The 25,730-nt window shown below is 47.9% G+C and overlaps 1 protein-coding gene across 1 annotated transcript in view; it reads right to left on the reverse strand.

Moving 5' to 3' along the window:
- Positions 1-25,730, reverse strand: part of YY1 (YY1 transcription factor) — a 36,297-nt gene that overhangs the window by 9,062 nt on the left and 1,505 nt on the right. The window contains exon 2 of the mRNA XM_007944559.2: positions 767-929. Within this exon, the coding sequence (XP_007942750.1) occupies positions 767-929 (163 nt within the window). The remainder of the gene's footprint in view (positions 1-766; positions 930-25,730) is intronic.

The following is a 25,730-nucleotide window of genomic DNA, read 5'->3' on the forward strand; positions in this document are numbered from 1 at the left end:
GATGCACTCTACAGATTCCTGTTTTCATTTTGGGGGTGCCAGGGGTGAGAGGTGCCCGTTCCACGTTCGATTTACAATCCTATTGGAAACATGAATGGCAATACAAGCCGGGATACAAAGTCATCACCGAAAGACAGGGTAAGGCCTTGGTGATGTTTGCTAAGCCATGATAAATTACAAGTAAATTAACGTGCATAATCCCTGGAACCACAGTTTCACTGGGGTGAAGGAAAGAAAGGGTGAGGCCCCTTTGCTAAGGTACAACGGGTCCAGATCTCCCTCAGTACTCACCTCGGACAGCCACAGAGGCCCAGTCACCAATACTTGACCTCTTCCTGTCATGCCAGCTTACGTTAAAGAAATGCTTGAGCTTATTAACCCGTGACGGGCTGAACTAGGAACTGTTGAAATTCTCTCTTGGAGGAATCTAGTCCAGACCCCAGTCTCCTTTAGCCAAGTTTGGGTCAACATATCCCAGCTTACAATGCATGCACAGAGGCCATGAGGGAAGAGGAGAACATCTGTTCCACAACAAATTATGTGCCACTTTATTTAGTCCCAAGAACGTAACGCCAACTGTGGAATTAGGATTTGCTTCAGCTTACTGTCTGCAAGGGTCTAAAATGCTGCCTCTCACACCAATAGCACAGCTACTACTGAAAATAAAGCTGACAGCTTTGGCTTTCAGACGTTTCCTGAGGAAGAACACAAACCACCATGTGCCACAGGCCCGAGGCCCACAGCTGCCCCGATTCTTGTAACTTACCTGGCAAACTCCGCCAGCTGTTTGGGGTCGGACAGGTCGATGCCAGGGATCCCTCCCGGAGGAAGCTTCTTCCCTGTCATGTACTCGGAGTAGTCTGGAGGCGAGTTCTCCCCGATGACCTGCTCCTCCACCACCGTCTCATGGTCAATGTCTTTTTTTTCATCTGGAACAGGCCATGAGGTGGATTAGCTGAGGGAGATGCACACGTGGGCAAACGGACTTACAAAGTGATGAGAACAGCTTTCCTGAGCAGCTTATCGGGTGAGGAAAGCTTTTACCTCAGCTTCCCGACCGTCCTCCTTCCTTCTCAGTCTCCTGAAGTCCCGCTTCTCCTTGCAGGTCACCAAAAGTGTCCCTGCCAAGCCCTGCGGCCTCTGTACCTCAGGACACCTCCACAGTCCCCGCCCCCCATCTCCGAGTTCTGCTCTTAGCCCCCCCCCATTTCCTCTTAGCTAGAACCCTGACCCAGCGCTAGTCTTCACCCTCCGGAGCTGGCCTCGGGGGCCACCTCTCCAGTGAGAGAGGGTCACTTTCGTCAGTCCCTCCCACTAGACTGTGAGGCCCACGAGGCTGGGATGCTGGTTGGCTCTCCCCAAGTTCCTGTCTAAAGAACACAGAACATCTGGTGTGTCTTGCTATCACCTCAAAACCAATGAGCTTAAAACGAGAAGAAAGCCATACTGACTTCCACATAATTAACTCCCCACATCCCAGTAAGGCATTTTCCAAAGCTCGCCTCTCTCGGTTCCAGTGCCATCAACTGGGTTCCCGCCATTTTCCCAAATCTAAACGACTACAGTGCTTCCACCAGTGGTCACGTTTCCGCTCGCTGCCTCAGTCATGCTGGAGGGATAGAGCGGCACAGCAAACACAGCTGCCGTCGTTCCCCAGCGTGTGGGCCTTCACAGGCCGCGAACGGCCTCCCACTTGGCATCCTGGCTCCTCAGCTCTCTGGTGCCATGGGAACAAGTCCAGTCCTCTTCCTCTGTCGCTGCCCTCCGTACTCCAACTGGGCTACGTGGTCTCCGAGAGCCTGGAGGGGGTCCTCGGGGAGCCTGAGTTCCCTCCCTGCCCCCTTTCTTAAGCCAGCCTACCCCTTGGAGCCCTGGCTCCGATTCCCTAAGGGCACCCTGATTCCGTCATCGTGTCCTTGCCCCTTAGACCAGAGCGGAGGTGGCCAAGCCCAACACCTGACACAGTGAAAACTGTGGTTCCAGGGATTATTATGACCTGACACCTAAAGGAGAAGAGATGCTCCAAGAATTTCAATGCTAACTCAATTTCATTCGTTCATTTTTGCTTCTTAATTAAATTACTGGTTTAAAAAGAGCAGGAACGTAAGAACTGTGAGAAGTGAGAACGCGCTCACGGCCTCACCTTCCCTTACCTTGTGCTGCAGTGAATTCCATAATAAAGTCCTGGTAACTCCCACCCAATAATGGTGGGACTATGCAAATGAGGTGCTTATAGCTTGTGAACGGGGCTGCCCAGCTTCCTAATCGTGTAAACGAGGTACATGGTGCCTAACGAGGGGACTGAGCAGTCTTGCCATCCTGCTGGGTTTAAAATGAGCCCTCCCGAGGCGGAAAGGAGGACTTCACAGCCACCAAGGAGGAAGAGCCAGGAGTGGCGCAGGTCCTTTGTTCCCAGGCTCCCTGCACTGAGAACCCCCCAGCCCTGGGGCGTGGGGGGCAGCGGCACTCAGAGACGGAGAGAACAGGAGACCTGAAGGCTCCAGCACGTGGGAGAAGGAGAAAGCAGACCGCCTGCAGGCAGGAGGCCCGCTGCAGACTTGGGCGCCTCCGGACTTCCTGGGGGAGCTGATGGGCTCTGTGACACCTGTCTGAGCGGTTAAAATGCCAGGCTGCACCACAGGGGCCATGGGCCGGAGAGAGACCTGCCTGCAGGTACAGCTGAGAAAAGCTGTCGAGACCCAAGACCCATATCCCGAGGAGTTTTTCATTCTGAATTGTAACCTGTCACTTCTCTAATAAAACGCCGTAATTCTGAGTATTGTTTGTGAGTTGTGTGTGGCCTGCCAATGACTTAGCAAACCCGGGAGAGGAGCAGAGAGTGCTGTGGGAGGGCTGGCTGGTGTCAGGACTGGTGAAGAGGGGAGGGGAGGGGTCTCTGACCTATCTCACAGTTATCAGTCTTTGGCTGCGGATCTGGATCCTGCTCCCCCGGGAGGAGGTCAGATGCTGCCTCCACACCACACCTGTCCACCAGTGTTTGCCGGGGTACCAAAACCCAATCAATACCAAACCCCACAACTGATCTCAGTACCCAAAACTAGCTGTGTGCAGCACCGTCTGACATCGGAGCCACGCTGGAGAACGAGAAGACAGATAGAGCACAGGCCACTTCCACTAAGTGACTGTCACCCAGCCAGTCACTCTCAGCAAGGAAAAGCACAACATACAGGAGTCTCAAACTCAAAGCCCTCTCCTCTTCCAGCCGCCATTCGTCAGTCAGTGTGTCACTGTGCCAGCCTGCGTGTGCCAGGAGGCTGGAAGCTATGCCCCAGGTATTTCAAATACAGCAGGGTCACCCATGGTTTAAGTGGAGCTTCCAGGCTAAGACGGACTAGGAAGAAGGGCCCAGTAATGTACTTCTAGGAGCACCGGCCAAGGTGTACAGTAGAGCTGATGGGGGCAAGGTTGTGGGCACAGCCAGCTACCCAGAGGGAACGAGCAGTTGGACCTGTGGGCTTAGGACCATAGTCACAGGGGACATCGAGCTCAATTGGCGTAACATACTACACAAAAACATTGTCCCATATCCTACTTTGGTGAGTAGTGACTGGGCTCTTAAAAGCTTACAAGCAGCCGTCTAGATGCAACAATGGGTCTCTCTTTGTCCAGAGCAAAGAATGAAGAAAACCAAAGATTCATGTTAACAATTAGTCCAAGTGACTGGTACACCATGCGAACCTCAGCCTATATGACTATGAGACCTGAAGAACTAGATGGTGCCCGGCTACCACTGTCAACCCTTCAGAAGGGGATCTATGTAGGAGATCCCGGATAGAATGGGAGAACAATGTGGAACAAAACTCCAAATCATTTAAAAAAATAAAAAGGGATTAGGTTTGCTGGTCTGATAGAGCCTGATGGAACCACTGAGACTATGGCCCCTAGCTGCCCTTCAGGTCTGGAATTGAACCCATTCCTGTGGCTTCCAGCCAAACAAAAGACAGGCATATGAGGTGAACATTTACATTAGGTAGATATACTCCTTAGAGAGAACAATCATGGGAGAATAGAAGGGCTGTGTATGCACAGGGAGACAGCTCAGGGAACAGGAATGCATGGAGGAAAGGACATAGGGAAGAGGTAACTACCACGAGGAAGTGGGAGGGGAGCTGTTGCATTGTGGTAAATTGCAGTCAATGTCATGAGACAAAGTATATGTGAGCTGCTGTATGGAAAGTGAATTTGCTCAGTAAACTTTCACCCAAATCACAATTTAAAAAAATAAAATAAAACAAAAAAACACACCAGCCAGTGAAACATTTAGGAACAGCAATGGAACACCATCCAACACCGTGCCAGACATCAGCCCCTCAGGTAGGAAGGCACTCAAAATACGACTGGGGAAGAGGTGCCTCTTTAAAGTAGAGTTGATCTTAATGACGTGACTGGAGCAAAGATTTGGGAACCTTTGTGTGCTCATGTGGCACAACTCAAAAATAAGGAAAAACAGGTACAAACATCCACTAATAATGAGGACATGCAATGCATGAGGCACGGAGTCTAGAAAAACTGAAGTCATCAAAAATGAAACAACGCATAAAGACAGAAATCCTAGGTGTTGGTGAGCTGGAGTGGACTGGCACTGGCCTTCGTGAACCAGACAAGCACATTGTCTACCACGCCAGTGCAGAAAGGCCTGGCAGTGCTGTCCTCTGAGCTCCTCCGACTTGACAAGGGGGAGGAACAGTCACCATCAGCCCAAAGCTGGTCCCTATGAGGCGGGGGTTAGACCCGCCACCACCACCCAACACCTTTACCAACTCTGACAGTGACCGTCCCCTCCCACAGCACTCTTGGACAATGTGCACAATTACGGGATTTATTCGGAAAGTAACAGGTCACATACAGTTTGGGTTCAGGAACGCTCAGGATACAATTCTTCTATCAAGACAGCCTCCCCTTAGCCATGCCTGTAGGGGTGCCTCCTGGCCTGGCTTCTGCCCTGCTTGGGCATGTGTTACAAAGCTCTTTAGCTCTGCCAATAGTGCGTCCACTCTGCCAGCCAGCCCAGAGCCACTTAGCTTTTTCCCTGCGTGGGCCCGGCAAACCGATCAATCTGTCCTACGCCGTGGCTGTCTTGGCTCTGCTGCCACCGCCTCTCTGCTGTCTCAGCAGAGTGCTACAGCTCTGTCTCCTGTGTCGGAGGAGGTCTGGCACAGGGGTCTTGGTTGGGTCCAAGGACACGCTCCACTCTGGGCTCCTCTCTCGACAGTAGTGAAATCCCCCCCTTCCTGCCCCTGGGATGGCAAAACTGACCAATGCCTACGTTCGGGTTCCATATACTTTACTTCCATGGTCCCGCCCCCACAAGGGTGCCATGTACCTTATTTACATTATTAGCAAGTCATTTCATCCCTCTGGTGAGCCACGAAGTGCCTCGCATTTACACAGTCCCACTCAGTCATCTGGTGGGAGTCACAAAGACCATGACTCCAAGAGCTGTATGAAGTAAGTAACTCACTGCCCGACAGCCAGGAAGGACAAAGTGAAGAGGAATGGCAAAACACTCATCATCAAACAAACATTTCAAGACCGACCCTGAAGTGCAATGCTGTCCGTGACAGGACGATATCCGTGTGTCTATAAGAACCAGTCAATACGACCACGATGCACATTTAGGCACCAACCACTAACGCCAAAGATGAAGAAACTGAAAATTTCTACCAACTTCTACAGTCTGAAATTGATCAAACATGCAACCAAGATGCACTGATAATTACCGGTGATCGGAAAATTATTAAAGTTGGAAACAAAGAAGAAAGATCTGTTGTTGGAAAACATGGCCTTAGAAATAGAAATTATGCCGGAGACTGTATGATACCATTTTGCAAGACCGACCAACAGCTTATTCATCACAAATACTTATTTTCAACATTTTCTGGGACGGCTATACAAATGGGACTTAAACGAGACTCACGGCCATTGAGTCTGTTCCAACTCACAGTGACCCCCCCATTGGGATTCCGAAGTGGTAAATCTTTATGGAAGTAGATTGCCCCATCTTCCTTCCTCAGAGCAGCCAGTGGGTTTGAACTACCAACCTTCTGGTTAGCAGTCAAAGGCCTTAGGCACTACGCCACCAGAACTTCCATGGAATCAAATTAACTACATCTTTGGAAAGAGATGATGGAGAAACTTAGTATCACCAGTTAGAACAAGAACAGGGGCTGAATGTGTAACAGACCATCAAATGCTCATATGCAAGTTTAAGGTGAAGCTGAAGAAATTCAAACAAGTCCATGAGAGCCAAAGTACAATCTTGAGTATCCCACTGAAATTTAGAGATCATCTCAAGAACAGGTTTGACGCACTTAACACTGGTAACTGAAGACTACATGCGTTGTAGGATGACATCAAGATATCACACATGATGGAAGCAAAACATCCTAAAATGACAGGAAAGAAAGAAAAGACCAAAAGGGAGGTCAGAGAAGAGACTGTAAAAGTTACTCTTGACGTAGAGTGGTGGGGGGCAGTGAATTACTCAACATGGCCCATCTAACCATGGTCTTTGTGACTTCCACCAGATGTCTGGGTGGAACTATGCAAATGTAAGGTGCTTGTGGCCCACCAAGGGGATTAGATAGCTTGTTAATAATGTAAATAAAGTACACAGTACCCTTATGGGGGTGGGACCATGCAAATAAGGTATATGGAACCGTTAAGTAGGGACTGGTCAGTTCTGCCATCCACTAGCCAGTCACTCCTTGGATGGAAGGTTGGATGATCTACCTCCGTAGTGATACTGCCTCAGAAACCCAAGGAGGGGCTGCTATGAATTGGATTTGACTCGACGGCAAATACAACAATAACAATAGGCTTAAAATGAGCCCTCCCAGAGACAGAAAGGGAGCTCTGGTGGCATAGTGCCTAAGGCATTTGACTGCTAACCAGAAGGCTGGCAGTTCAAACCCATCAGCCACTCCTCAGATTCGACTTGACAGCATTGAGTTTAGCATTAAAGACAGAAAAGCTCTCATTGCTATCAAGAAAGAAGGGCCAAGAGCGGAGCAGGTCTTTTGGACCCGAGATCCCTGTGGTGAACGTCCTTGACCTAGGAAACAGAGAAGCAGTAGCAGACCAGCATGGTGGCCTCACAGGTCTCGGAGCAAGAAAGGTGAGTGCCTCTGGGCAGGAGCCTTGCTGGCGGAGGGCGGTGCCTTTCTGGGCACCTATCGGCAGAGCTAAAAGACCTTGTTAACACTTGCCCAAGCAGGGCAGGGGCCATACTGATCAAAGAACTGTACTCTGAAGTTGTTCTGGATCCTAAATTGTAACTTGTTACTGTCTTAATAAAGCCCTTAATCTTGAGCACTGCCTGTGAGTTCTGTGTGGTCACTGCAATGAATTACAGAAAACAACAGAGAAATAGAGTGCTGTAGGAGGGATGGTTTGTGTCAGAATTAGTGAAAATGCTGGAGGACCATGCTGTCCCCATGCCCTGTGAGCAAGCAGCTAAAGCAGAAGCAGGAAATGATGAAGCGAAAGAGCTGAACAGAAGTTTCAAAGAGGGGCTCGAGAAGACTATGATAAGGAAATTTACCAAGACCTGGAACCAGAAAACTAAAAGGGAAGAACACGCTCAGCATTTCTTAAGCTGAAGGAAAGGAAGAAACAATTCAAGCCTCAAGTTGCAATACTGAAGGATTCTGTGGGCAAGATATTAAATAATGCAGGAGTATCAAAAGAAGATGGAAGGAATACACAGTCACTATGCGAAAGGAACTATTTCAGGAGGTAGCATATGAAAGGAAGTACAAGCTGCACTGAAGGAACTGGTGAAAAGCCAGGCTCCAGGAATTGATGGAATATCCACTGAGATGTTTCAACCAATAGATGCAATGCTAGAAGTATGCCAAGAAATCTGGAAGACAGCTATGTGGACAACCAATTGAAGAGATCCATATTTTTGCCCCTTACAGAGAAAGGTGACCCAAGAGAATACAGAACAGTATTGCTGGTCTCACACACAGATAAAAGTTTGCTGAAGATGATGCTAAAAGAGTTACAGCAGGATACTGACAGGAAGTGGCCAGAAATTCAAGCTGGATTCAGAAGAGGACATGGAAAGAGGGATATCATTGTTTTGTCCAATGGATCTTGGCTGAATGCAGACAATACCAGACAGATGTTTACTTGTGTTTTACTGACTATGCAAAGGTATTCAACTGGGTGGATCACAACAAATTATGGATAACACAAACTTCAAAGAATGGGAATTCCAGAACACTTAACTATGCTCATGCAGAACCTGCACACAGATCAAAAGGGTAATTGAAACAGAATGAGGGATCTTGTGTGGTTTAAAACCAGGAAAGGTGTGTGTCAGGCTTGCACTCTCTCACCAAACTTATTCAATTGGAGCAAATAATCCAAGAAGCTGGACTATATGAAGAAGAATGTGGCACCAGGATCGAGGTAGATGCATTAACAACCTGTGACAGGCAGATGACAGCACCTTGCCTGCTGGAAGTGAAGAGGACCTGAAGCACTTACTGATGAAGATCAAGCACTATACTCTTTAGCATAGATTAAACCTCGAGGTAAGGACTAAAGAAAACAAAAATCCTCACAACTGGACCAGTAAGCAACATCACAATAAATGGAGAAAAGACTGAATTCGGCCAGGATTTCGTTTTACTTGGATCCACAATCAACACGCATAGAAGCAGCAGTTAGGAAAGCAAAGGACACGTTGCACTAGACATATACGCCACAAAACACTCTTTAAAGTGTTAAACAACAAAAGCACCACTTAGGAGACTAAGCTGCGCCTGACTCAAGCCATGGTGCTTTCAATCTCCTCATGTGCACATGAAAGCCGGACAATGAATGAGGAAGAGTAATGGATGCCTTTGAATTCTGGTGTTGGTGAAGAATCCTGACAATACTAGGGACTGCCAGAAGAACAAACCAGTCGGTCTCGAAGAAGAACAGCCGGAGTGTTCCTTACAAGCCTTTGTCTTCTGTACTTTGGACAGGTACCAGGAGGGACCAGTTCCGGGAGAAGGACATCATGCTCGGTCCAGGAGACGGTCAGCAAAAAGGAGGAAGACTCCCAGGCTCAAGCACAGCAACAACTGTGAGGCCATGCAATGTTTCCTTCTACTGTCTACAAGCTCACTGGGAAGCGCCAACACAGCAGTACCTAAGCGCAACCACCTCCTCCACCACTCTTCGTTCAATGTTAGTCACTACGGGGAGTCCCAGAAGAGCCACTAACACTTCACTGCGTATTTACAGCATACAGGACATTTTAATCACTGCACATGTCACTGAATCTCATGACCACCCTATGAAGTGGGTAAACGACCAACTCATTTTACAGATGAGAAAGCGGAGGCACAGGGAGGTCAAGCAACCTGTTGAGGGGCAACCAGCTTGTAAACGGAAGGTGTGAACCCAAGAAACATGACTCAACACCCGTGTGCTTAGCTGTTAAACCGCCGCCTCTGGAGCAAACCAGAAAGAACATCAGGGATTCATCAAGTCCAAGGTCATCCATTTACAGATGATGAGTACCTATCCCTGGATGGATGAAGGGGTCTAACAAAGAACAGCTAAACGTGTGAAGGAGAGATCATCAGTTATGAAGCTGGGCCTCCGCTGTGTTCAGATGCCTTTCCAGGGGTGCCTGTCCCCGGTGATCCCATGATGCTCCAATCTCTCCAACCGAGGGGCAGCTACCACCACACTGAAACTTCCGAGTGCGCCAGAAACACACCGGGGCAGGGAAGCAGTGTTTGCCCACTTGATAGCTCCTACTCCTGACGCTGGTGCTCTGTGCCAACTGCTGACGGGCTGTGGCTAGTGTGCCAGCGCAGAGAGGGGAGGGGAGGCACCTCCCCGGGGAGGCAGTCCTGCTTTCAGGTCAACATGAGTTAACTGTGTTCCAGGCGGGGCAGGTAACAGCCAGGACCAAAACAAGCTCTCTGTCCTGGTGGCACTTACGTTCTTGGGGGAAGTCTGACAAGGAAGTACTTCCGAAGGCCTCGTTCTCAGTACCAGTGCTCTGAACCCAAAGGACAGTCAGGGAGATGATTAAGAATCAGAACACAGCACAGCTAAGAAATAAGGCCTAAGTCAACGCAGTGCTGCAATAACTAACAGCTTGGCTGTGGACCAAAAGGTCAGCAGTTCTAACTCACCGATGGCTCTGCAGAAGAGACCTGGCCATCTCCTCCCGTGGAGATCACAGCCTAGGAAACCCTCTGAGGCAGCTCTACCCTGGCACATGGGGTCACCAGGAGTCAACACTGTCTTGATGGCACCCAACAACAGCACAGGGTGACAAGGGATTTTCTGGTTTGGATCAGGAGCCAGCAGACTACAGCCTGCCACCCCTTTCTGTAAATGGGACTCTGTTGGGACAGTCGTCTTCACTTGTTTACATCACGTCCATGACTGTGAACTTTGTACAGCAGAGTTGGGTAGTTGCAGCAAACACAGCATGGCCCACAAAACCGAAATACAGACTCTCTGGCCCTCTGCAGAGGTTTGCTGAGCACTGGTCTCTATGACAGGATTTCACTTAGAGGAACAGGAATATAAACTCTAGTTTATTATTGTTTTAAATAAGAAACAATTTCTGACAATGACATTACTGAATAAGTGATTTGCTACCAAAGAAGGAGACATTCTCAGCAGGTCTTTAGAACAGGTTAAATATTTATTTTGATGGAAGAATAAATCTGGCTGAGTAATGAGGCTAGGTGTGGGGGAAAGACAGAAATATTGAGGATGGCACCCAACTTTCCTGCTGGCTTAGATGTGGATGGTGGTACTCGCTGGGGGAAGGGACGATTTGCAGGAGAGGCCCGAGGTGGAGTTTCGTGTGGTTTCACGTGTGAGCCTGCCTGTGGACAGCCCTCCTGGAGGCAGCTGGATACCCAGGGAGGGGAGCGAAGGTATGCTGACAGAGAAAGGGCCCAAACCAAACTCAGGCAACTCCATTACTTAGGGGGGAGGACACTTTCCAAGGAGCCTGCAGAGGTGTGTCCAAAAGCCAGCAAGCACAGATGGAAGAAGACAGATGTCCAGCCACAGGCAGATCAACAAGGGACTGAGCAACCAAAGCCACAGGAAAGACTTCCCCCTGAGACGGTGCCTGGAATCCAGATCTCTAGCCTCCTCAACTGTGAGAAAATACAATTTCTGTCCATTAAAGCCACCCCCTTGTGATATTTCTCTTATAGCAGCACTAGGTAACTAAGGAGGAGCTCTGGTAGCACAGTGTCTAAGGCACTTGACTGCTAACAGAAGACTGGCGGTTCTAACACACCAGCCACTCCTCGGAAGGAAGATGGGGCAATCTACTTCCGTAGAGATACTGCCTCAGAAACCCAAGGAGGGGTCGCTATGAGTCGGGTCCGATTCCACAGCACATAACAACAACAACAACAACAACAGGTAACTAAGGAAGGAGTCTTGGTGGTGCAATGGTTAAGCACTCAGCTGCTAAATGAAAGACTGATGGTTGGGACCCACTGTTTCAGGGGAGAAAAACACCTGGCAAGGTAAGCTCCTGATCTCAGCCTAGGAAATCCTATTGGGCAGGTCTACTCTGAACTACAGTTGGAATGACTCAAAGGCCTCCAGCAACAGTAACTAAGATATCCCTTCATTGTTTCAATCAGTAAACCCATAGGAGGAGTTTCAGTGAAATGGGTTTCTATAAGCAATGGAATTTAGTTTAAGATTACGGTTAGCAGACACACCTGGACAGGGCAAGTTCGCTTCTAATCGCAAAGTTCTTAAGTATAACAAGAGCTGAGGACACACGCCACTGCAGCAGGGCAGCAAAGAAAACTTGGCGTGTGGGGAACTTCTGACCAAAGCTGTCAGTGAGGTGGTTCCGGGGTTCACTACCACTCTTGCTAAATGCAAAAGACTGGCCAGACCAAGGCCAATGGCCTAAAGTGTGGAGAAACCAAAACTAGCCAACATGCCCATGGATGGGGCATCCACGCCTTGAACTCTCTCTCCTTCTGTACAAGGTAACTATTCAAAAGCTTTAAAGAAACAAAGGTCTAGCTGTAAATCCTCATCTCCTCCCTGCCTCCCAGCCACTCAAGTTTCCTTAGGAGCAACCATGCCCAGTCTAATTTGGGAGGCAAAGATCCCACTAAGGACCTAAGGGGAAAGGGGGGGGCGGGGAGCACTAGGCCCGGAGGTCACCGTGGAGCTCTCCCACCTGCCCTCCCTGCACCAACCAGACCATTTGCTCAGTGCTGTTCAGGGTCTGATGGAAAGGCCACAAGACACAATACTTTGCGCCCTCCGCCCGTGTCCATACAGCCCAGATCAAGATGTCCTTCCTTCCAGATGCCCTTTGTCTCTGCCATTTCCACTCTGACCCTCGGTTTCTTTGTTTGTGAGGTAGTGGAGAAGCTTCCATCTTATAAGGGCTGAAACCTGCGAACATGCTCAATGCCAGTCGGGACATCTGGCAAACACGAGGGGTGCCACCCTGCATCCCTGCCAGCTTGCAGGGCCACAGGAGGCCTCGAGCTTTCTACGGTACCCCGTGAATGACGGAGCCCATGGAAAACACCCCCCCCGGGTGTTTACGAGGTACGAAGAGAGCCATAGCAAAGCAGGCAGGCTGCTCCCTGTCCAAGGCGGCACACCTGTGGGACCCACAAACACAAGGCAGCCTCGTGGCATTCCAGCGTGTATAGGTTTCGCAGTACGTCACAGGGACTTACCGAGCACCTGCAGGCTGAAGGACAGGGGATGCTCGTACACGTATCAGTTTCCGGCTGCTGTTACAACGAATGCCCACAGACCTCGGGGCTTCACGCAACACTAATTTATTCTCTTACAGCTCTGGAGGCCAGAAGTGGGCAGTCAATCTCAGAGTTCAAGTCCAAGTGCCAGCAAGGCTGCTTCCTTCTGGAAGCCGTCTGCATCCCTTGGCTCAAGCATGACCCCTTCTCCTCCAACCACCACAGCTTCTCCTACTTCCTTCTCTGCCTCCTCCTGCCCACCCTGCCAATCCCCAATCTGAAGAGCCTTAACTTAACCGCATCTTACAAAATCCCCCTTTTTGTATAAAGTAGCACTCACAGGGTTCCGGAATTACGGGCTGGCTACCTGTGCAGGGCCATCACTCAGCCTGCCACCACAGAGTTCACCAGAAAAATCAGACACAGACCTGAAGCATTCTTTCTAAGCTAAGCCTCTACTCACACCAACAGCCACAGGCCAAGTATCACCTACCATAATTCACTAACAGACTTTCTGATGGCGCCTCTGAAGGTGGATGAAATAACCTGCCCATAAACTTCAGTTACATGCAAAGAACACAGCGGACTCTGAACCATCTCCATCAGGTTACCTTTCAGGTCCCGGGCAGCCTGAGCCGTCACATGAAATGCGATCCGACGCTGCTTGAGAGGCCAGCAGCCCTGCGCATCGCCTCACCCCGTGGGCGCGCATTGCCTCACCCCGTGGGCGCGCGCACGCCAGCAGCTGCAGAATTCAGTCCTGGACGAGCTTCATCTCCAGAAGCTTGTGCCCCATTAGTGTGGCACAGGCGGCACCTTTCCTAGTCACCCTGATGCCAGGAAGCGGAGGACACAACGGGCTGACCCCAACTCTTCCTCCACTGCAATCCTATGCTCATGAGTCCGCCCACCGACCCATCGCTTGTCCACTTATCTACCTGTTGGCTAGATTTGTGCTCCCCTACACGTCCCATCTCAGGTCATGAAACTTGGTTAGCTGTTCCACGTCACTTTTGGCAAAATGACATTCTTTAGTGCCAGTGCCAGGACCCAAGCCTTCACTAAGTGGGAGCGGGCTAAGTATTTGGCATTCACTGCTAAGCCACAGGCACCAGGAAGAGGTAGGCTATTTCCCACTTTCCCCTGTAAGGAAGGACACTACCTTTACTGAGGACCTGTTTCATGCTGGCAACCGTCACGTTTCTCAATCCAAACAAAACCTTTGCAACATCTGCTCTCTCTCTGGCTGAGAAACCAAGCCTCAAACATCCCCAGTAAGCTACCCAAAGCGGCATAGGTGGCAGGTCTGGGATTTGAACCAAGTTCTGACTGAGAGCTTTGACTCTGCCATCTTGCTTTTTCAAGGCCAGAAACCTGCCCCTCTTCTAACCCTTCACACTCCTCCTCCCCTGTGGAGAAATAGGCTACAGGCTGGCGCTCTGGTCTGTAAGCCATGAGTCTGCCTTACAGCACAATGCCCACTGCTCACCTACCTACTTACTCACTGAGAATCGTCTGGGGGCCTGGTGCTATTCTAGGGAGTGAGGCTATGGTGTGGAATTTACATCTTAGAGGATGCAGATAGACAATAAACAACTTGGGGGGTGGGGAGAGCCAGACAATTTCAGACAGTTCTACAAAGAAACCAGAACGGAGTGATGGGAGAGAGTGATAGAGGGGTGGGAGGTGCCAATCCTGACAGACCAGACAGGGAAGGCTCCTTGGAGCTGCCACGCGAGTAACAAGAAAGCACCAGGAACATGAACCCCCGGGGTCAGAGCACTGCGACTGAGTAACGGGAAAGGAACAAACCCAAGGAGCTGAAAGAGGGCTGGAGAGGCAGAGCACAGAGGTGGCCGAGGAGGCAGGAGCTGGCCGGGCGCAGATCACCGCGAGGGCCAGATGGCACAGCGCCTCGCAGTTACGATGAGGAGCTTAGATTTTATCGACTACAACAGGATGCTTAAGGGGGGAATAAAGTCATCTAATATAAGTATTAAAAAAGCCAGGAAGGAATGGATTATGCATGACTTGTTCCAGGCTCATTAACGATTTATTAATAGCAGACCACGTCTACTACCACCCACTATAAACGAGGCACCCCAAAGAGAACTCAACACCAATTGTTACTTGGGGAAGCAGATGAAGGAAGCAGCATCTCCCCCTCCACATTTCCGGGTGCTTAGAAGCCAGGAGGATGAAAGAACAAGAAGGAGAGGGTTGACCTGAGGACTGCAAAATGACAAAGATCCTTGAGGGATATTTCTAAGAATGTGACATTCTGAGACACTACAAAGTGCCTCTGAAGTTCGAACCTCGCCTGGAAAAGGCAGGCTCCAGACTCCAATGGGATGTCCCGTGGCTTCCAGTCCAGCAATGGCAGCCCTGCTCCCACACCCCAGTTCCTGGATTTGAGGAGAAAATTTAACTCACACAATCACGCCCACCACAAATGCCCACTCACGTTGTTTAATGCTCAGCTGTATGGGAAGCCACCGTGAAGGCTGCAGCAGGGGTTAGGAATGTCACTCAGGAGCTTCCTACGCGGCTTACTTGCCAGATCACAGTAAAATCAGAGAACCGTGGCTTTTTTTTTTTTTTTAAATTGTGATGTGGGTCAAAATTTACAGAGCAAATTCACTTTCCATACAGCAGTTCACACACATATTGTCTCATGACATTGACAACAATTTACCCCAATGCAACAGCTCCCCTCCCACTTCCTTCCCATAGTTACCTCTTGCCAGTGTCCATCCCTCCATGCACTCCTGCCCCCTGAGCTGTCTCCCTGTGCACAAACAGTCTTTCTATTATTCCATGATTGTTCTCTCCAAGGAGTGTATCTACCTCAGGTACATGTTTAATTCATATGCCTATCTTTTGTTTGGCTGGAAGCCACAGGTGTGGGTTCAATTCCAGACCTGAAGGGCAGCTAGGGGCCATAGTCTCAGTGGTTCCACCAGGCTCTATCGGACCAGCAAATCTGGTCCCCCCCTTTTTTGTTTCAAATGGTTTTGAGTTTTGTTCCACATTGTCCTCCCTCTGAGTGGTTGACAGTGGTAGCCAGGCACCATCTAGTTCTTCTGGTCTCATAGTCATATAGGCTGAGGATCGCATGGTATACCAGTCGCAAGGACCAATTGTTTCCATGAATCTTTGTTTTTCTTCATTCTTCTTTGCTCTGGATGAGCAGAGACCCATCATTGCATCTAGATGGCTGTTTGCAAGCTTTTAAGATCCTAGTCGCTACTTGCCAAAGTAGGAGGTGGAACAATGTTTTGTGTAGTATGTTATGCCAATTGAGCTGGATGTCCAAGCCCACAAGTTCAACTACCTGCTCCCTCTCAGTAGCTGGCTGTGACCAAGAAGTGACTACAACCTTGTTCCTTCTCAGCTCTACTATACATCTGGGAATTCTTACAAAACAAGTGACAAATACACTTGTAGAACCATTGTCTACCAATCCTACACAAGGTCTTAGGTACACTCCCTGCTGCACAGACATACTTAATAGTTCAGCCTGTCCACCCATATACTGACGTTTGCCTTCACTGCCAACGCAGTACTGTATGTGCAAAAGGGTTCATCTTTGTTGTCTGCACCTCCCATGTACCTCTCTCCGTTTTTCTCTTCCTCAACGTCACCATGTTGATCACTCACATTTGGTACATTGCCCTTCTCTTTACCCAAATCATTACTTATCTCTATCTAACAGTGTTTGCTACCCTACCCTCCCACCCCTGGTAACCAACAAAGAAAATTTCCTTCCATATATAAACCGTTCCTTGACTTTTACAGTAACAGACTAATACAATATTTGTCCTTCTGTGAGTGACTTATTTCACTCAGCATAATGTCCTCCAAGTTCATCCATGTTATGTGGTGTTTTGCAGATTCTACATTATTCTTCAGGGTTGCATAGTATTCCATCATGTGTATGTACCATAGTTTGGTTATCCATCCATCACCTGATGAGCACCTAGGTTGTTTCCAACTTTTTGCTATTGTAAATAGTGCTGCGATGAACATGGGTGTGCATATATCTGTTCTTGTCATGGCTCTCACTTCTTTAGGATATATACCTAGTAATGGAATGGCTGGGTCAACTGGTATTTCTAATTCCAACTTTCTAAGGAATTGCCATACTGCTTTCCACAGTGGTTGTACCATTTTACAGTCCCACCAGCAGTGTACGAGAGTCCCAATCTCTCCACATCCTCACCAGCATTTGTTATTTTCTGTCTTGAACTTTGCTGCTAGTGCTGGGGCAAGATGGTATCTCGTTTTGATTTGCATGGAAAACCATGTTAAGACACCACCGAATATCTATCACTTCTTGTTGTCACATCACAATGTATAAGGAGCTTTTTTTTTTTGCTTTAAGGAACTGAAAATGACTTTATGGATCTCCTCTGCCAACAATTCACTTTACAAAGATTCCAAGGGCAGAAAATGAAAGCCACGCCAAGGTCATGTACTTTGGTCAGTGCCTTCTAGAAAGAAAATTCGACGTTCTTACTCGAATGATTCCCAGAAACCACTGGGCTCACTGTTACTGCTAGTTAATCACAAGTGAAATAGAACAGGACCTGCCAGCACAGGACACTCAGGGCTAGGAAACGGTTCCTCCGGTGGGCTGTCGTCGGTCAGCCCGCCATACCTACGATGTACACGCCTGCAGAACACTCACGCCTGAGACCTTCCCAGCAGACTGCTGAGACCACAATTAACGTTATTCTCACACCTGAGGGAGGAGTGGGATGCCTTCAGTGTCCACTCAACAATACTACAGCATACAACCTACTGGTAAATACAGTCTACACTCTACATTTTCTGTAACAGTAAGTTATCACTTTAGCTTACTTTCCCGCAGGAAGTAGTAAGAGTGAGCAGGGAGAGAGTAAAATGGCCACCTGGGAGCAGGGGCGGATTACCTGGGAAGCAAGGTAGGCACAGGTTTGTACTTACCTACTAATCTGTGGCGAGCAGTCTGGTCCTCCGTCCCTACCAGGGACTTAGATTTTGAAAAGGGCTTTGTTTCTGTGGGAAGGTGCTGTGGGGTTGGGAGAGACAGATGCCAGCCAGACCCAGAAGCCGAATCTTTGATGTGGTGGAAAATGTGAAACTGTTCACTACAGATTAGTTAGTAAGCACACGTGAGCCTGGGCTTACCTTGGTTAGTGGATGATCTGACATTAGCTGGGAAGAGCAACTCAGGAGTTGAGTAAAATAACGCAGACCTTAGTTCATTCTGAAGTGTTTTACTAATAATTGTTAAACTATTGTTGTCGTCGGGTGCTGTCCAGTCAATTTTGACTCATACTGATCCCAATGACAGAGCAGAACCCCCCACACGGTTTTCTTGGCTGTAATCTTTATAAAAGCAGATCAGCAGCTCTGTCCTCTGCAGAGCAGCTCGTAGATTCAAACCACCAGGTGGGTTGGAACCCCGACCCTTTCAGCTAGCATCTAAGTGCTAATTACAGCCCTAAGTTTCCCAGCCTCAAAACAAACTGACCTTAAGAGATAAAATAATAAAAACCCTGACCTTTCTAGTAGATTTCAAAAAGAAAGGAAAAAAAAAAAAACAAAAAACATTCCTGTAAATATCCACCTCAATGCTAGAAATGTAGCATACATTAAAACAAAACAAAACAATACCCTTCTTTGGAAAGCTAGTTGCTTTTCTAAATTGTAGCTGCAGGCAGGATAGAGACCTGACTTTTTCCCTGATCTATTTTCTGTTCCCACTAGGGGGTTGTGGTATCACTAGGGGGCAGTATGTGTGCCCTGGGATGACACTGTGAGATGGGGTGATATCAAACTGACTGTTTATAAAAAGTCAGAATCAACTCCATGGCTGTGGGTGTGGTCTGGGCTTTGCTCCTGTGAAGACTGACAGCCTAGGAAAGCCTGTGGGGCAGTTCCACTCTGTCCTCTAGGGGCGCTGTGAGTCGGAATCCACTCCACCACAATGAGTTAAAGCACTCCAGTCAGAGCTGTCATTCATTACCCAATCACATGGTTTTGTCTGTTAGGGCTAGAAGGCTACAAGCACATGCTGCTGTTTTTCTTCCTGCTGGTGTTTTATCAGTAACACTTCTGAGAATGAAATAATAATCAAATGAAAAGGAGAAAAATCAAAAAAAGACTTCCACTTACTAACAATGTTGTAACTAATGATGTAATTCAACGTAGAAAGGTTTTACAGAATAATTTTGCTGTTGTGCCATTGTTGTCATGTGCTGCCGCGCTGTCCCCGACTCACAGAGGTCCTTCCTTGGATCTCTGAGGCCGTACCTCTACGGAAGCAGACTGCCCAGTCTTCCTTCCCAGGAGCAGCTGTCGTCTAATACTGCATGTGAGCGATTTACAGCTATGTGTCACGTATTATTCTACGATTTAAGTCGATAATAAATAAACGGCACTAAGGAGTCTGCGTGCTCTGGTATGGGAGGAGGTCCACGGGAAAGCGGTGACACCTACCTTAGCAATGCCACTGCTGGGGGAGTTGGCTATGGAGAGCGCTAAGGAGAAGGCAGGGTTAACACACCGGAGCAGAGCTCTGTGGCTCTATGGGAATGGATGCTTCAGGCATCTCCCTCTTTTGTCCCCGTTGCTGTCAACTCAGACTCATGGCAAGGGCCTGGTGGTGCAAACGGTTAGTATGCCCCACGGATCACTAAAAGGTTGGAGGTTTGAGGCCACCCCAAAGTGCCTTGGAAGAGAGACCTGGGGACCTACTTAAGAAACATCAGCCAATGAAAACCCTACAAACACAAGTTTTACTCTGACGCACATGGGGCCACCAGGGCATCTCTGTTTGTTCTCTGCAATTAGGAGCCTGGAGTGGTTCCAGCGCATAGCGACCCTACGTAAAACAGAATGAAACACTGCCCGTCATACACCATCCTCGCCAACTGCTGCTATGCTTGCACCCACCGTTTCAGCCACGGCTGTCAATCCAGCTCTTTAAGGGCCTTCCACTTTTTCACTGACCCTCCACTTTACCAAGTATGATGTCCTTCTCCAGCGAGTGGACGCTCCTGATACACGGCCAAAGCAGGTGAGAGAAGTCCGACCATCCTCGCTTCCAAGGTCTGTACTTCAGCCAAGACACACTGGTCTGTTCTTCTGGCAGCCTGTGGTATAGTCAATATTCTCTGCCAACACATTTCAAAGGCATCAATTCTTCTTTGGCCTTTTTAATTCATTGTCCAGCTTCCGCACACACAAGGTGAACGAAACTACCACGGCTTAGGTTAGGTGCACCTCCACCCTCAAAGTGACACCCTCGCTTTGCTTTTTAATACTTTTTTTCCGTCTTTTGCAGATTTACCCAATGCAATATGTCACTTTAATTTCTTGACTGCCGCTTCCATGGGCATTAATTGTGGATCCAAATAAAAGGAAATCTTTGACAATTTCAATTTCTTTCTCCATTTATCACGATGTTGCTTACTGGTCCTCTTCTGAGGATTTTTATTTTCTATTGTTGACGTGTAATCATATTGAAGACTAGTCTTTGATCTTCATCACTAAGTGCTTCAAGTCTTTGATTTCAGCAAGCAAGGTTGTCAACCACACAAGTCAGGCTGTTGAGTCTTCCTTCCATCCTGATGCCACATCTTCCTCATATAGCCCAGCTTCAGCTTATCTGCTCAGCACACACACTGAGTTAAGTAGGGAAAGGATATAACCCTAACTCACACCTTTCCTTATTACCCATAATTTGCTACAATCCACAGCACCGAATGCCTTTGCAGAGTCAATAAAACACAGGTAAACACCTCTGCTTTCAGCCAGGAGCCATGTGACATCCCTCGGTGCACGCACTCTTCTGAAACTGGCTCAAATTTCTGGCAGCTCTCTGTCTGTTCCAGTCGGCCCCTGGCCTTGTTATGATGACACTGAACTCCACTGTCCTTTCCACAGATGCACGGGATTTGATTCCTTTGTATTCCAAAGTCCACTGGTACAGTCTCTGTTTATGTTGTTGAAAAAAGTTATTTGTGATGAGTAGGTCGTTGGCCTTGCAAAATTCTATCATGTGATCTCCAGCATCATTTCTACGATTAAGGCCATATTTTCCAACTACTGATCCTTCATTTCCAACTCTGGCATTCCAATAATCAGTAATTACCAATGTATCTTGATTGCATGTTTGATCAACTTCAGACCACAGAAGTTAGTAATAACCTTCAATTTCTTCATCTTTGGCATCACGGTTGGTGCATAAATTCTAGAAGTTGTATCAAGTGGTCGTCTTTGTAGATATATGGGTATTATCTTATTACTGACAGCGTTGTACTTCAGGATAGATCTTGAAATGTTATTTTTGTCAATGCATACAACTCCATTCCACTTTGTCATACAGCATAGGAGACCAAGAGGTTGTACAATTATAAAATGGCCAACAAGAGTGCATTTCAGCTCACTAAGGCCTAGAATCTTTATGTGATCTATTCCATTTTTGATGACTTCCAATTTTCCTACCTTCACATTCATACATTCTACATCCCAATCATTAACGCATGTTTGCAGCTGTTTCTTCTCATTTTGAGTCATGCCATCCCCAGCATTAAGGCTGCCTCTACTATGAGGCTGCAGCTCTGCCCCAGTTGTAATCTGAGTGCCTTCCAGCCTGAGGGGCTCATCTTCTGGCACTCGATCAGACAACGTTTCCCTGTTATTCATAAGGCTTTCCCGGGCCAAACTTTCTCAGAAGTAGACTGTCAGGTCCTTCCTCCTAGTCTTAGTGTGGAAGCTCTGCTGAAGCCTGTCCCCTGTGGGTAACCCTGCCCCCCGTGGGTGACCCTGCCCCCCCGTGGGTGATCCTGCCCACCGTGGGTGACCCTGCCCCCCGTGGGTGACCCTGCCCCCGTGGGTGACCCTGCCCCCCGTGGCTGACCCTGCCGGTGTTTGAAACGCCAGTGGCATGGCCTTACGTGTTACAGACAGAAGCCACCACAGGACCACAAACTGGCAGATGAGTGGTCTACTCAGTGATAAAAATCAGCTGCCATCAAGCCAGCTCCAACTCACGATGACTCCATGTGTGTCAGAGCACAACTGCGCTTCATTCAGAGGGACTCCAGTGGTTGAGTTTTCAGAAGTCGGTCAAGATGGCATGAAAGGAAATGGAGCACCCACAAAGGAATGACAAATGGTCAGGACTAGTGAGTTTTGCTGAAGCTGAACTTTAATTCAGTACAAAGCACGTCTATATTTGGTCTAACGGAAGATAAGGAAAATATCAAGCCTCAGTGAAGGTCACAATTTCTAACTACATGAAACCCCAAGATTTTAGAGCCTCAAGATTCCTCTCAAAATTGAATGTTTTAAATGCTTAGCTTTTACCACCAGCTTCCCTACTTAGCCCCGTTAAGTAGTTTTTGTTGCTGTTGTTATGTGCCGTTGAGTCGGCCCCGACTCATAGCAACCCCTCCTTGGGTTTCCGAGGCAGTATCACTACGGAAGTAGGATTGCCCAACCTTCCTTCCGAGGAGTGGCTGGTGGGTTTGAACCGCCAGCCTTCTGGTTAGCAGTCAAGTGCTTTAGCCACTATGCTAGTGTATAATAAGCTCTATAAAATAAGAAGTCAGCCCCGTGTAACAGCGACAAATACTTAGAAGGGAAATACAATACTGGGCCCAAACACTGAAGCATTAGTTAACCACATGCAAGGAGAAAAAAACGCAAATGAACACTGACTTGAAGCAATTGATTAAAATTACTCAAAATATGGCTGCACTGTGACTAAAATATGCAAACATGTCCATCCAACCTAGCTATGCTTTAATTTTCTAATTTGCCAAAATGAGAGTTGGCTCTTTAGTATTATTTATATATATATTAAACTATAACTCAGTCATAAAAAAGGAATGAAATATATTCAGCAACATGAGTCTTGGGAAAAAACATACTAAGCTAAAGAAACAGTCAACACACATACACACACATATTATACGATCCCAACAACACAAACTGCCTGGAACACGCACGTCACAGACAGAGCAGCTAAGGGGTTGCCAGGGGCTGGGAGAGGGCCGGGGAAGTGACTGGTAACAGGTACAAGATTTCTTTCCAGGGTGACGGCAATGTTCTGGAATTAGACAGCAGCGATAGCCGCACAACCTGGTAAGACACTGGAAACCACTGCACTGTCCTCTCTAAAAAATGCAAGTTCAGCTGTATTTCTAAGGACTCTTCCAGGCCATATGTGTCTATACACACACACAATTTATGTACTGTACCAACCCAACTGGGAGCTCTGGTGGCGTAGTATCTGACTGCTAAACAGAAGGCTGGTGGTTCAAACCCACCAGCCACTCCTCAGAAGGAAGGTTGGGCAATCTACTTCCTTAGTGATACCACCTCAGAAACACAAGGAGTGGTCACTATGAGTTGGATCCGACTCAACGGCAGTGTGTTTGGTTTTTGGGTTGGTTACCAACCCAAGACACTGTCAACGAGTTGATTCCAACTCACAGCAACCCTGTAGGACAGAACTGCCCCACAGGTTTTCCAAGGCTATCATCTTTTCAGAAGCAGACCGCCTCCCCTTTCTCCCATGGAGCAGCTGGTTAAGTCTGAACCGCTGATCCTGTGGTTAGCAATTAAATGCTTTAAGTACTGTGCCACCGAGGAGCTCTGGTAGCGTAGTGGCTAAGGCCCTTGACTGCTAACCAGAAGGCTGGTGGTTCAAACCCCCAGCCACTCCTCGGAAGGAAGGTTGGGCAATCCTACTTCCATAGTGATACCGCCTCGGAAATCCAAGGAGGGGTCGCTATGAGTCGGGTTCGACTCGACGGCAAACAACAACATCAACAACACTGTGTCACCAGAGCTCTGCCCACATGCTTGGAACCACTAGGTCAGTTTCCCCAGCTGCTGCTCCATTTAAAAGATGCCCACCAGAGACCGCTGTTCTTCTACCAGCGATGAAAGGCAGGTGGCACAGGCGCAAAGGAGCCCATTAAACCGAAATATTGCGTTTCCACAAACATGCTGGCTCCCACTAAACGGTTTTTGTTTTTTATTTTTAGCAAGAGATGCTAACAAGGGCCTGGATATACTCTGCACGTAATAGATGCTCTATGTACAACTGCAACCATTTTCAGAAGGACTTCAAGTAACTAAGCTCGGGGCTCAGGTTCAACAGCGGCTTTGCAGCTTACTCCAATCTAAGAGGCTGTGCAAACGACAGTGTAGTGTGGAACTCTGCTGCCCAGGGTCAACGAGATAAAGTCTGAAAGCATTTAGCGTGTTACCCACCAGTCAACACACACACATGAATTCAGTTTAGCAATTAACCTGCTTTGAGTTCTTCACTTGTCACAATCAATCTGGTGTTATTTCAGTTCTGAAGATGAGACTTCATTCCAAACAGGAACAGAGGCATCTTTAGCTGACCACAAACTATTTAGCTTCCCTTTAGTAATGAGTTGAAACCAGAAGCACAAGGAAGGGGAGCGATGACTACAAAACTGTCTGAGGAAATAAGCCATCCTACGTATTACCATCAACAACTCACAGCTAACCTTACGCACACTAAAGCATTTGGCTGCTAACCAAAAGGTCAGCAGTTCAAACCCACCAGCCACACTTGCTTAAGAAAGATGAGGCAGTCTGCTTCCATAAAGATTCACAGCCTTCGAAAGGCTGAAGCAATTGTACTCTGTGCTGTCAGGTCACTAGGAGTTGGAAATGACTTGATGGCAGCAGGTTTGGCTTCGTTTTGTGTACATAGCACTTGGTGACATGCAAGCTAAATCTTTAAAGAGACAGACATGAAAATGACCCCACAGTGTACAAGCTGTCACTTGTATGGAGAAATTAATGACTTTAAATGTTGACTTAACGGTAAACTCACTCTCATCAGCTGAGCCCCTCAGATACTCTCCCTGACAGGCTGACTCGTGCACCCAGCAAAATAGATGTATTACTAAGCATTCTGGGTCCGTAAAGGTGAGTTAGCAATGCAGTCCACAGAGAGCGAGAGTGAATGCAGGGGATGCTGAATATGTGCCGTGAAATCAAGGACCGCACAGTGAGAAAAAGGAAATTCAGTTTTATGTAGTTAGAGTATCCTTAGCCAAATACATCACTTCAAATGGTATCCTGAATTCAGCTAATTCCTCAGTACCAAACCCCACTCCCTCATCCCATTCCTAGTAACCGAAAACCATACTTTTTGTTCCAATGTGATCAGCTCGCAGTTACTCTGAGCCACCGGATAACATGCAAGGGGTCCTCTGTGATAACCATTAGGTACTAAGTTTAAACGTATATTTGAATTTCTGAAAAGTTCTGAAGAACTCAAATGACTGACTTGCATCAAGTCTAGCATAGAGCCTGTCAGCACATGCCGAGAGGTTTGGCAGCAGCTCAGAGCCCTTGCTTGGCTGTGTGAGTCCCGGTCCTCGCAGCCTCAGCGAGCTCAACTTAGGGGCTTTCACCAGAGCCACCAACGCAGCTTCTCAGGCCATTCTTCTCAAGTTTAACAACCTTTAGTAGTCAAAGGTCACCCTATTTGGGGCTTTAACCAAGTCTGACCTTTCATGAAATAGCTTTAAAGTGACTACAGGGGTAGGGACTCTACTACTTAAACGTACACAGATGCTGGATTAACTGTTTATGGCAGATTACTCTCAGCCTCTTCGTGTTCAACAGTCCAGCCATTCAGACAGTACGTGAACACAGGATATCGCCATGAGTAAACCAGCACCGAGGGACTGTTCTAAAAACGAAACGGTTTTACACGTGCAGATAAGTCCCTTTTGCCCTAGATATTTTCTCTGGCCTTGGTTCAAAGCTGTATCAAAACTGTAAACGACGCTTTCCCGTCTTTCCATGGGGAAAATGAGTAGCTATCTCTCTTTCTACCCAGGAAATAGAGGCTTAGACTCAAAATACCAAGCTTTATTAATTTAGCCTCGAACGTCTATAGCTGTGCAACTAATGAACTTTTTTTTTTTT

This window comes from Orycteropus afer, unplaced genomic scaffold (genome assembly GCF_000298275.1).
Source record: "Orycteropus afer afer isolate SDZICR_OR568_19922 unplaced genomic scaffold, OryAfe1.0 scaffold00128, whole genome shotgun sequence".
NCBI classification, from domain to species: Eukaryota; Metazoa; Chordata; class Mammalia; order Tubulidentata; family Orycteropodidae; genus Orycteropus; species Orycteropus afer.